Here is a 12,451-nt window from a genome sequence, read left to right on the forward strand (position 1 = left end):
AATTGTGTAAGTCAGGTTAATGTTTTCTGGCTGGCTTTTTAAAAGGGTGTGAAGTAAGAACATGAATAATTGTCACTTAATTAGAGACCTAGACTCAGAGGAATTATAGTTACTCCATGTATGAAAAATTGCAAGACTGTTGACTGTCATTCTTTGGTTTAGTGGGTGGAGCCAGCTGTCCTCATTAGAATAAAGGTTGTTTATTCAACCCAAGTATAAATGGAAAAAAAAAGATGTGCCCTCTGTCACTGAGGATTGACTGGAGAGCTCAAGTGCAGCAAAGAGAAGTGTCAGAGCATGAGCGCCAAGTCCAGAACCATAGGGATTATTGGAGCTCCTTTCTCAAAGGGACAGGTAGGGAAAAAAGTCTTTCTTTGAATTCCTGGAATTTAGTTGAAAATTTTGGACTTCAAAATTTGTAAGGTGTTATTGTCTAGTTAGTTCAGTTTTCTGATACAGTCTGGCCTGGAAATGCATATTTTAAAGTCCTCTCACCATTTTCCAACATTGTATAATTATAGTCACATACCCACTTACTCTTGTGGCTCCTGATCTCAGCCAAAGCTAAATTCATTTGAACCTACAGAATGTTTTCTCATATTTTTAAGGAGAAAATATTTTTCTTTGAATTGAAATGGACTCTTTCTGCATTGTAGCTACTCATTTAGGTTTAGTTGCTCTTGTTGTTTTTGATGTTACTGTGTGTATGTAGAGGAAGAGAGAATTTTAAGAAATACATTTGTTTAGTTATGTAATTAATGCCTAGAAAAATTTAATAGTTTGGTGGTAACCTTCAGACTTCTTATAATTTGGATAACCTAAATATTATTGTTTCATGCAACTTGGTGAATAATTCATGTTATGTTAGAGTTTTGATGATTCTATGAAACTGTTCATTCATGGACTAGGTAGAATCCTTTATGTGCCTCACTTGGATGGGGAAAAAAGAACAAAAAAAGAAAGAAAACCCTACTGCAGGTTGGCAACTCTAAAAGGATTTTAATGGATTTATGAAACTCCCAGACTTCCTTAGAGCCACCAGCTGTGAATCCACACATGCCAGCAACATTTGAATACACTTTTTTTTCTGCGTGGGCACACTTATTCTAGTAAAGAGAGTGTGATGACAGAACACCATAGACTTCAACATGCATCTGTGCTTAAAGTGGATAAAAAACAAAGAACAAAATCAAACAAGACAACGTGTGAGTTGAAACTACTAAGGTTGATTTTCTCCAGGTTTCTCAGGATCTGGGAAGCGTTTTGCTTCCTCTTAATTTGGAACCCTTGCTGTGTACTCTGACTTTTTACTGCAAAACAAATTGAGAGAGGCCAGAGGTTAGTGGCCCAAACTGCATTTGGACTGTCAGTAAATACTACTTTGCTTCCCCTGGAAATCCTCCAAAAGTCTCTCCCAAACACAGGGACATTTTGCTGACACAGAAGTGTTCCTTTTAAAATCCACACTGTTTTCACCCACTCTTGAACAGATTGTAATAAATATATAATTTAAAAAACTGACAAAAGGGAAGCAAGTCTCCTCCTTCTACCACCCTCCTCCCATTAAAACATGGTCATGAGAATGGAGTTCATTGTCTCATGATTGTAAGGACTAAGAGAGAGAGATTTTTTACACTAAGTCATAGAGTAGAGAGGATAAAATGGCCAACATATAAGTATTTGTCCTCACCTAAAGGAGGTACAAGCTTGACAAATAGGCAAAAGGAAAGGATTAGAGGGCAGATGACTAAAATGTTGAGTCTGAGAAAGGGCTTCATCCCTGTCTCACCTCCTTGAAAGGTTTGCAAGGCAGCGAACAAACAATAAGGTAGGTATTATTTTTACCTTACAGTTGGGTTAAAAAAAGGCTCAGAGAGGTTTGGTAATGTGCTCAACATCACACAGCCTTGACTGCATAATTCCAGACAAGATAATCTAATTCCAATGCCTATGCCCTTGATTTGCATTGATGTCTCTTCAGACTATTCAACTCCAAAGGCGACCTTATACTTGTGGCCATTTAGGGATTGGGCCCAGCTTAGAAATTCGGTGGAGCTGACAAAGCAATTTCCAAAGTGGGCAGATAGAGCAAGCAAGAGGAAAGCCCAATCATGAGAAGCCATTTGAATAAAACAAATAAAAAAGAATTCTAGAAAATTTAATGGCTGTGTTATAGCAAATATAGTGTCAACTAAGGGGTCTATGAGCTTTGTTCTGAAGTCTGAAAGGGAGAAGGGTAAAAAAGCCAAGGAGTTTTATCAAACTGAGGATTGAGTATCTACTATACGTCAGCTCTACACTACAAAATATAGTGCCCCAAATGTAAAGCAAGCTGGACTGAAATCTAACAATGAGAAAAAGACAAAAACAGACACAAAACTAAAGGCAAAACATGAACCAAGCAGCACCCTATTGGGGTTGAAAGAAGGAGAAATTATGTTTACTTGATTGGGGAGAGGGAGATGTGTCAAGCAAAAAGGAAGTAAAGAAGCAACATGTGTCAGGCAGAGGATAGGGCAGGTCCGTGGCTGCCAGGGACAGGAATTTGACATCAAGGATTTGCCTGGCACCCAGGGCAAGTCTTCTGTTCCTTTGAATGGGGAAGAAATATTTGCTAACTTTGATGCCACAGCCCCAATCCTAAAGATAGACACACGTGTCTTTTAACACATTGTCTCATCTGAAAACATGTAATAATCTTCTGCATCTAAAAGCTCTGTTGGAAATTAAAATCAGAAAGATACAGAAAGGAACTGTGCCTTTAAACCTCTAACTGTTCAGGGGGCTGAGGAAGACTTGCCCCTTGGAGGAAGAGTGTTAGTTTCCCTAATGTCAAAACGGCAAGGGTAGAACTTCCCATCTACTGTTAAGCAGGCCAAAACTTGAAATCACTGGGTTGGTCTTTGTTTGTAGTTTTCAGCTCCCAGGTGGTGAATTTTTCTGTTGCCTGCTTTCTCCCCAAGAGCTCTAGCTTACTGCTGTGAGTACATGCACGTAGGTCTCTTTCATGTCATACTCTTTCGATGCTTTTGCCCAATTGTTCCCTTGGTTTGCAGAGTTTCTCCATCACGCTGTCTTGTTTTCCTAACTACCTACTCGTGTCGCAAGACTCAGCTTAAACAGCATTTATTTCTTGCAGCCTTTACTGACACACCCCGTTCCCGACAGTGTTAAGGGCACCCTGTTTTTGTTACTAAGACATTTTATGTCATCGTTGAAGCAGCTATGTATTGTAATTGGGGTTAAATGCCCATATCTCCTGTCAGCTTATGAGGGACTCAAAGCCAAAAGCCTTTTCATTATTGGATCTTATCTACCAGACTGCTTTTGCACAAACTATGTGTTCCCTATGTTGATAACATGGTTTGATGGGAAGAGGGGATGTAGGTTTTGGAGTCCAAAGACCTGAATATGAACATAGGCTCTGCCACTCATTAGCTGTGTGCCAGTCTGAAAACCATATAACCTTTGTGATTCTATTTCTATTTGGCATAAGAGTCATTCAGTCTACCTTGTTTTGAAGATTAAAAGAGATGATGTAAATTCCTGGCTTTGTAGGAGCTCAAAAAATGATAGTTACAGTTCAACTGATTAAATAATGAAAAGGGTTCCTGCTGTGAGCATCTGATGGTCATGATAATGTCTGAAGTACTTTATTTTTTAATTGTTCAGCCACGAGGAGGGGTGGAAGAAGGCCCTACAGTATTGAGAAAGGCTGGTCTGCTTGAGAAACTTAAAGAACAAGGTAATTGTTAAGTTGAAAAATGATCAGCCTGATTTCCTCCCCACTCTGAAGGAAGGCGCAGGCCCCTGTGAACCTGGAGTGTGTCTGGAATATTTACACCAGAATTGCGGTACTGGCTATAACCTGAGATACACATCCTACAAAAGGAGCAGGGCACGGGGAGAATGCTCAGTAAGCATTGCTGGATGTACATCCTCACTCAGATATTTTGTCTTTCCAGCCAAACTATGGTATAAGATAAATTGCGTGTGCAAGAACAGGGGTTGGGGTGGATGGTAGGGGAGCCGGGGGAACAGCAAATGGAAGGCAAGGTGCAGCAGGAAGTATGCTACTAGCAAGGGGACACCTATTTGTGAAATAAAATAAAACAGTAATAATGATAATAACAACAGCACCTAGTGTTTGTGCAGTGTGTATATATACATACATATACATAAGCATGCAAATACAAATTTACATCTATTTTTAAAGTATGGGCTCAATTTTCTGTTATCTTTACATATAAGATTCTGATAAGGTGTTGGTCAGGATGTGGAGCAACTAGAACCCTCATATATCTGATGGGAATGCAAATGATATAGCCACTTTGAATGTAGGTGGGCAGTTTCTTAGGTAAACATATATTTACATTTTGACCCAGCAGTTCTACTCCTGGGTGCAGAGAAGTACAACTACAAACATTCAAGTACAAGTCTTTGTGTGCATATGTTTTCACTTCTCTTGGGTAAGAGATTTGTACTTGAATGTTTGGGGGCAGCAATATTTATAATAACCAAAAAATGGAAACAGCAAAATGCCCATCAACTGGTAGATGGTTAAACAAAAGTGTCACATCCATGCAATGAGATACTACTCAACAATAAAAAGGAATGGACTGGCCGGGCATGGTGGCTGAGGCCTGTAATCCTAGCACTTTGGGAAGCCAAGGTGGGCGAACTGTCTGAGCTCAGGAGTTCGAGACCAGCCTGGGCAACACGGTGAAACCCCGTCTCTAGTAACAATACAAGAAATTAGCTGGGCATGGTGGCACGCGCCTGTAGTCCCAGCTACTTGGGAGGCTGAGGCAGGAGAATGGCTTGAACCCTGAGGCAGAGCTTGCAGTGAGCTGAGATTGCGCCACTGCACTCCAACCTGGGCGACAGAGCGAGACTTCAAGACTTCATCTCCAAAAAAAAAAAAAGGGAAGGGACTGCAGACACAGGCAAGAACATGGTAGATCTCAAAAGCAGCATGATAAGACACGAAAGACTACACGTTGCGTGATTCCACTGATACAACATTCTGGAAAGACAAAAGCATAGCAAAAGAAAGCAGATCAGCTGTTCCTGGGGTTGGGGGCAAGAATTACCTCTAAAGGGGCAGGATGGAATTCGAGGGAGAATGGAAGTGTTTTAAATCTTGATTGTGGTGGTGGTTTCAAGACTAGATTTTTTCACACTCATTGACCTGCACACTTAAAATGAGTGAGTTTTAGTGAACAAGAATTACACTTCGTAAATCTTTAAAAAAAAAAAAAAAGACAAATACAGACACCCAGTAGAGAACAGAATGCCTGGGTAAATGTACTTGTCCCTTAACTGACAAGCATAATTTGGTCACGTGTTGTATCAGGTAAAATTTCTTGGAGGCATTACTAAATCAGATTCACACAGACATGTAACAAATACCATATTTAATGGCCAATTAGTTCAGAACACCAAACTGATGCCATATCACAGTTTTACATGAAACTCTCTACTTTTCAAGCCTAATTCAAGGCCTTTTAGGGAGCACACCCAGTCCTTAGGAATTTGGGGTTACCTGCAATTTTTCCTTACTAAAAAGAATAACTAAAAAGCTTTATTTCCTAAGTTTCCAAAGTGTTAGGCTCAGTGCTAAGCACATATTCACATATTCTTATTTATTTATGATAATACCACTATGAGGCAGGTTCAATGGATATTTTGTGTGTCTGTATGTGTGTGTATCTCCAGATGAAAATACACCAGTGCTTTCTAAATTTTCTGAGAATACATATATATATATATCGATATATATGTATTTAATTATTATCAAAATGAAGCATGCTTACTATAGAAAGGTAAAAAAGCACATAAGCAGAGAGAGACAGAGACAGAGACAATGACATTCCCTATTAAGCCCAAACCAGAAGATTATCACTGCTATATTTTGGTGTCTAATTTAACTGGATGGATTCAAGAAGTGTTCACTGAGAGCCCGGTATACAGCCGCACCAGTGTGTGGTACTGGTTACATGATGTCAAGCAAAAGCAGACATGGGTCTACCTTCCCGAGATTTACAGACCTTTCAGGTTTTTCCTTTGCTTATACTTGTGAATATATGCCTATTTTATACAATTGAGATCATCCTACACAGACTGATTTATAACCTACTTTTTAATTTAGTAACTCAAAACTTTTAATTTTAGAGTGTGATGTGAAGGATTATGGGGACCTGCCCTTTGCTGACATCCCTAATGACAGTCCCTTTCAAATTGTGAAGAATCCAAGGTCTGTGGGAAAAGCAAGCGAGCAGCTGGCTGGCAAGGTGGCAGAAGTCAAGAAGAACGGAAGAATCAGCCTGGTGCTGGGCGGAGACCACAGGTCTTGTAGAACAACTGTCTATGGGAATCTGGCACAAAGGAAGTGTAACCAAGGCCATAAGAAGAGAGAAAATATAGAAATATAAACAGAAAAGCATTGACCTATATTTTATGTCAAATTTTCTGCCTTTAAAAAAATTTTATAGGTTACTAACTTTATTATAGAAACAGACTTAGCTCAATTTGAAGTCTTACAATATCTGTATTTTGACCTAGTACAGCAGAAAATGTATGAAAAATGAATGGATTTCATCTGAATATTCATCACAAGCTTACATTTCTCAATAAGTACGTGAGGCAATTCATAGCTTATTTGTTCTTAATTGCCGATAATATATACAACTCATATAGGTCAACAATTTCAAAGTATGTGTTTTTCATTATAAAAGTAATGATCATAACATTTTTGAAAGCATCAGACACACACACAAGAAAAAAATGTGGTAATTGTACTTCTCTAGCAACCATTTCAACCAGAATTGAAAATCTGGCACATTTCTTTCATGACATCTTTTTTTTTCTTGTACGTGATGACTTTGTTTAACGTGTGTGTATGTGTGAGAGAGAGAGAGAGAGACAGATGTCTATGTTGTGTTCTCACTGTACAGTGCAAATTTCCTTGTTGCTTCATGGGATGTGCATAAGCATCATAAGCATCAGTTTTTTAATTGCTGCATGATTTTCATCAAGGGGTTACATCGCTATATATGTACGTATTGTCGCATATTCAGGTTGCATTATAATTTTCACCATTACAAATAATGTGGCAAAGACCATTTTTGTGCATGAGCCTTTTAAAATATTTACTCCCAAGGCCTAGGATAATTTTACCAGAGAGGCCTGATTAGATCTAAAAGCAGAAACACTTCTATGGCTCTTGAGCAGTCAATGACTTCAGGTCTCCTCGGCTTCGTCTTCTAAAGCCAAACTGTTGCCAAGGCCTCTGTAACAAAACTGCAATTGGGAAACTGAGGCTCGCTTTCTTTTTTAAGTGGAGAAATTTGTTAAGTGGAAATTTTAAGCATGGCACATGGCAAAAGACAAGAAACCTGAAGGGAAAACAAAAGTCACACTGAATAATCCATACCTGAACATTAAGGTATGATTGCTTCCACTTCAAGAATCTAAAAGCTCATGATTCGCTGAGTGATACTTAAACATTCACAAATGGGAGAATACAGGCATTGTATAGTATTAGCTTGGTGCAAAAGTAATTGCAGTTTTTAAATGGCAAAACCACAATACTTTTGCACCAACCTAATAAATCCTAACTTTTAACTTCTGTGCAAGATATCATTTATGTCTTCCATTCCAGCAAAATGTCTGGAGCTTGAAGTATTTGGGATGAACTTTGTTCCTGGTTGAGTGGGTAAATAGATGCATTGAATAGAATGAGAGAACACATGCCATACGCTGGCTGAAGAACTTCTGAGTAACAACATGTAAGAACTTCTGAGTGATGCTCTCAAATTATAAAAGAGCTGGATTTTAAGAAAAATTGAAGGACTTTGTCATAATTCACTTGAGAGAATTAAGTATTTACCAAGAGAGATGAGTGTGCAGAACATGATCCAAACTTAACTCTGAGAATTGAACAGTGTCTCATGCTAAGGAATTTCTTGTGTGGCTAGCATTTTTATACTCATTTATTTTTTTGGCTAAGCTCTAATCTGTGGTTTTCTTACAAGGTGGATTTTGGGAAAAAAAATCACAATTTTTTTTAGTAATGCAATTGATGCAAATATAACTAGTTAGTAAGCATTAAGTGTAAGTTATGCTTTCTCTATTGTTATAACTAATGGGCATCTCCAATTTAGAACCTATCAGAAATATCAGACCCTGTGACTTAAAGGAAAACCAAGTGGGAGCATTTAAGTGAGTGAATAATATGATGTATGTAGTGACACTGCAAACCTGATGTTCACATAAAATTTTTTCCCCAAAAGTTTGGCAATTGGAAGCATCTCTGGTCATGCCAGGGTCCACCCTGATCTCGGAGTCATCTGGGTGGATGCTCACACTGATATCAACACTCCGCTGACAACCACAACTGGAAATTTACACGGACAACCGGTATCTTTCCTCCTGAAGGAACTAAAAGGAAAGGTAAAAGACTGGTTGGTACTCTAGTGCAATAGAATACTTTTTAGTAGACATTCAGGAGGTGGAAGGGAAATGAGAAAATCCATGTTATCTTATTCTTGGTGTAATCTCAAATCATTTTCTCTGCAGCCAATAAGCAAAGGGTTATCTATCTCTGCCTTGCAAACTGACTTAATATATATTTTCTCTGCTAATTCTTAAACTATCCTTTTAGTAGGTGGGGCAGAGAGTAATCATTTATAAACAGGTCAGTGGTGGTTCAGAGGTTACCCAACTTGCCCAAGATATATGCAAAGCCTATAGTGATGCAAGGGCTAGCACCATGTCTCCTCATTCCTTCCTCTTTCCACTACATGCCACACAGTTCTGCATTCTTACTGAGTAGTCCTTCTATATCATAGAGCCTTTTCAAAAGAGAAATTTTAAAATTTCAGATACAATGGTTTATGAACTAATATATTTACCGGGAGAAGCACCTATCTAAATCATAAGAGAAAGAACTATCTCCCTGCTCCCTAGAAAGTTCTTTTCTAAAAGATGGAAAATAAAATGTTAGATTAAGATTTAATATTACAGCTTATAACTTTTGTTGATATGCCATAGTATATCAATAAAAACAGTTTTTATTGATATAATTAAATATTTGGTCCTTATGATGATACAAGAGGTTAAAACCTCCCTATGTTAAATGCTCAGAAATAACGTCTTTTGAACTAATGACCAAGGGATGGGTTTATAAACTTGCAAAGTATCTACCTAGTACGTGGGAAAAACTAAACGTCCTGGAGGGCAAAGCAGATATCGTCATATTATCATGTGAATAACCAAAGGATAGGTCACAAATTTCCCTCAGCTGCTCTAGGCCATCCTCTGGATTAAGGACTTACTGAGAAAGGGAAGTAAAGAAGGAAGCTACCAAAGTAATGGGAGCACAATCATTTCTTTATAGAGGAGCCCTGGGAAAGAAGGGCCCAGCAGGAATGGGGACACAAAGTAGGTAAATGCCAAGTGGTTCAAGGCAAAGTCAAAGCAATCAAGGGGAGGCACACATTCTCTTCTTAATTGTGTATTATTTTTACATGATTTCTTCTATATTTATATTCTAAGTATAAGATATACGCAATCCAATAAGTCTTTACCTTTGAATGTAAGATTTGTTCAAGAGAATCATACATAACCAAGTGAAAACATTGTAATTTTAGATTCCCGATGTGCCAGGATTCTCCTGGGTGACTCCCTGCATATCTGCCAAGGATATTGTGTATATTGGCTTGAGAGACGTGGACCCTGGGGAACAGTAAGCTTATTCCTTGATGTGATTTGCCTTCATTTTTGTCCCTTTGTGTGCTAGATATGCTTTACTGACCAAATCTATGAGAGAAAATTAAATATCAAGACACACACACACACATACACCCACACACATATATTTATATCATGTACATACATATGTATGTATGTAGGCAATTAAATCTCAATTGACTTGCTGTTAAACATAAATACAAATAAAACTATATTGAGTTAGGTTCATAGAACCTAAATGTTTTATACATTTCACTATATTTATATTTCCCTTAAAAGGAGACAGGCAGGCACAGTCAGCCTTATTAATTATAATTATCTTAATTTCTCTTTTATAGCTACATTTTGAAAACTCTAGGCATTAAATACTTTTCAATGACTGAAGTGGACAGACTAGGAATTGGCAAGGTGATGGAAGAAACACTCAGCTATCTACTAGGAAGGTAGGATGCTTTTGTGTGTGCACACATGTGTGTGTAACATAAAAGGTTGCTACTGACATTAACCAATGTAAGTTATTAATAAAGTCTTTACGTGAAATAATGGGTTGCTACTTTTTACAAAACAAGGTAACAGATTATTTATCTATGAAATGTGAAGCCATCAACCTTAAACTGAAATCCTTTCCCACTTTTTAAAAGAAAGAAAAGGCCAATTCATCTGAGTTTTGATGTTGATGGACTGGACCCATCTTTCACACCAGCTACTGGCACACCAGTCGTGGGAGGTCTGACATACAGAGAAGGTCTCTACATCACAGAAGAAATCTACAAAACAGGTAGTTAACAATCTAAGGGAATAGAGAAGCAAGTGTACACTTGACTAATATATATTTATACCTCCTTGACCTGAAAACCAAGTCCCAGCTGACACTTTCAGAATGTCCATCAGTCACATGATGCAATAACTAAAGTGTTTTCCATCGGTTACTACCTTTTTCTGTTAGTGGATAATCTTTCAAGTCTGTCTGTACTAATTTCAAAATGTCAACTATTTTATAAATTACATTATTACAATTTGTTGTTGTAGGGCTACTCTCAGGATTAGATATAATGGAAGTGAACCCATCCCTGGGGAAGACACCAGAAGAAGTAACTCGAACAGTGAACACAGCAGTAGCAATAACCTTGGCTTGTTTCGGAGTTGCTCGGGAGGGTAATCACAAGCCTATTGACTACCTTAACCCACCTAAGTAAATGTGGAAATATCCGACATCAATCTCATAGCTAATGGCATAATTAGAAAGCTAATCATTTTCTTAAGCATAGAGTTATCCTCCTAAAGATTTGTTCTTTCAGAAAAATGTTTTTCCAATTAGTATAAACTCAACAAATTCCCTCTTGGTGTAAAATTCAAGATGTGGAAATTCTAACTTTTTTGAAATTTAAAAGCTTATATTTTCTAACTTGGCAAAAGACTTATTCTTAGAAAGAGAAGCGTACATTGATTTCCAATTAAAAATTTGCTGGCATTAAAAATAAGCACACTTACATAAGCCCCCATACATAGAGTGGGACTCTTGGAATCAGGAGACAAAGCTACCCCATCTGGAAAGGTACTATGTGTCCATGTCATTCAAAAGATGTGATTTTTAATAATAAACTCTATAACAAGATTATATTGTGTCTACATATTTCTAAATACATGCAACACACACACACACTCCCCCGCCACATTCATAAATACGTCCTGCTTAAAACTACTAAGCAGGACGTATTTATGAATTACAGGCTCATGCCCATAATCCCACTGCTTTGGGAGGCCAAGATGGGAGGATATCTTGAGGCCAGGAGCTTGAGACCAGCCTGGGCAACACAGCAAGACCCTGTCTCTAAAAAAATAAAATCAAATAAAATAATTAGCTAGGTGTGGTGGCGCATGCCTGTAGTCCCAGTCACTCTGGAGGCTGAGGCAGGAGGATCACTTGATTTCAAGAGTTCAAAGCTGCAATGAGCTATGATCGCACCACTGTATTCCAGCTTTGGCAACAGGTGAGGCACTGTCTCTTAAAAACCAAAAAAATTTAAAAAACAAAACATTTGAAAAGTCACAGTGAAATCATCATCCCCAAAACACTACGAGGCCTTGAAGCTATTTAAACTCCCTGGCTCTGTTTTCTTCAACTGTAAAATGGGTAATAATAGGTTTGGGCAATCTCCAAGTTCATTGGGCTAGATGTCCATGTTTTACTTTTTCTAAACCTCAAACATGATTTTGGTTAATATTTTAAAAGCATGGTTGCTATTCAAGTAGCCTTTTGGGAGGTGGAAGATATTCCTGGCTGGATGTGGTGGCTCACACCTGTAATCCCAGCACTTTGGGAGGACAAGGAGCTTGAGTCCAGGAGTTTGTGACCAGCCTGGCAATATGGCGAAACCCCATCTCTACAAAAAATACACACACCACACAACACCACACAACACACACACCACACACACACACACACACACACACTAGCTGGGCATGGTGGTGAACATCTGTAGTCCCAGCTACTCAGAAGGCTAAGGCGGGAGGACTGCTTGAGCCCAGGAGACAGAAGTTGCAGTGAGCTCAGATCGTGCCACTGCACTCCAGCCTGGGCAACAGAATTGAGACCCTGAAAAAAAAAAAACAACATATTCCCCAAAATCTACTCAGGAGCCACATAAATCAAATTGCTAGTTTGTTTTTAATAATTACTAATTCAGCTGAGGATGTC

The 12,451-nt window shown here is 38.4% G+C and overlaps 1 protein-coding gene across 2 annotated transcripts; it reads left to right on the top strand.

Annotated features, from left to right (window-relative positions):
• Nucleotides 1-244: 244 nt before the first annotated feature.
• On the top strand, nt 245-11,368 carry ARG1 (arginase 1). 2 transcript variants are annotated; one of them, XM_003255715.3, is made up of 8 exons: nt 245-354; nt 3,673-3,745; nt 6,175-6,349; nt 8,295-8,454; nt 9,654-9,748; nt 10,092-10,196; nt 10,395-10,531; nt 10,783-11,368. In XM_003255715.3, exons 1-8 carry the CDS (start codon nt 298-300, stop codon nt 10,947-10,949), a joined length of 969 nt encoding a protein of 322 aa, XP_003255763.1. In that variant the 5' UTR covers nt 245-297; the 3' UTR covers nt 10,950-11,368. The 2 variants fall into 2 exon arrangements, with proteins under 2 accessions (XP_003255763.1, XP_030665548.1); XM_030809688.1 differs by lacking the exons at nt 8,295-8,454; nt 9,654-9,748.
• The last annotated feature ends 1,083 nt before the right edge of the window (nt 11,369-12,451 follow it).

Source organism: Nomascus leucogenys, chromosome 3 (assembly GCF_006542625.1).
Source record: "Nomascus leucogenys isolate Asia chromosome 3, Asia_NLE_v1, whole genome shotgun sequence".
NCBI classification, from domain to species: Eukaryota; Metazoa; Chordata; class Mammalia; order Primates; family Hylobatidae; genus Nomascus; species Nomascus leucogenys.

Excerpts from the sequence above, each read along its gene's own strand:
- ARG1 (XM_003255715.3), top strand. The coding sequence starts at position 298 with ATGAGCGCCAAGTCCAGAACCATAGGGATTATTGGAGCTCCTTTCTCA. Across the intron at positions 9,749-10,091 it reads GACGTGGACCCTGGGGAACA|CTACATTTTGAAAACTCTAG; the intron begins GTAAGCTTATTC and ends TCTCTTTTATAG. Across the intron at positions 10,532-10,782 it reads AGAAGAAATCTACAAAACAG|GGCTACTCTCAGGATTAGAT; the intron begins GTAGTTAACAAT and ends TTGTTGTTGTAG.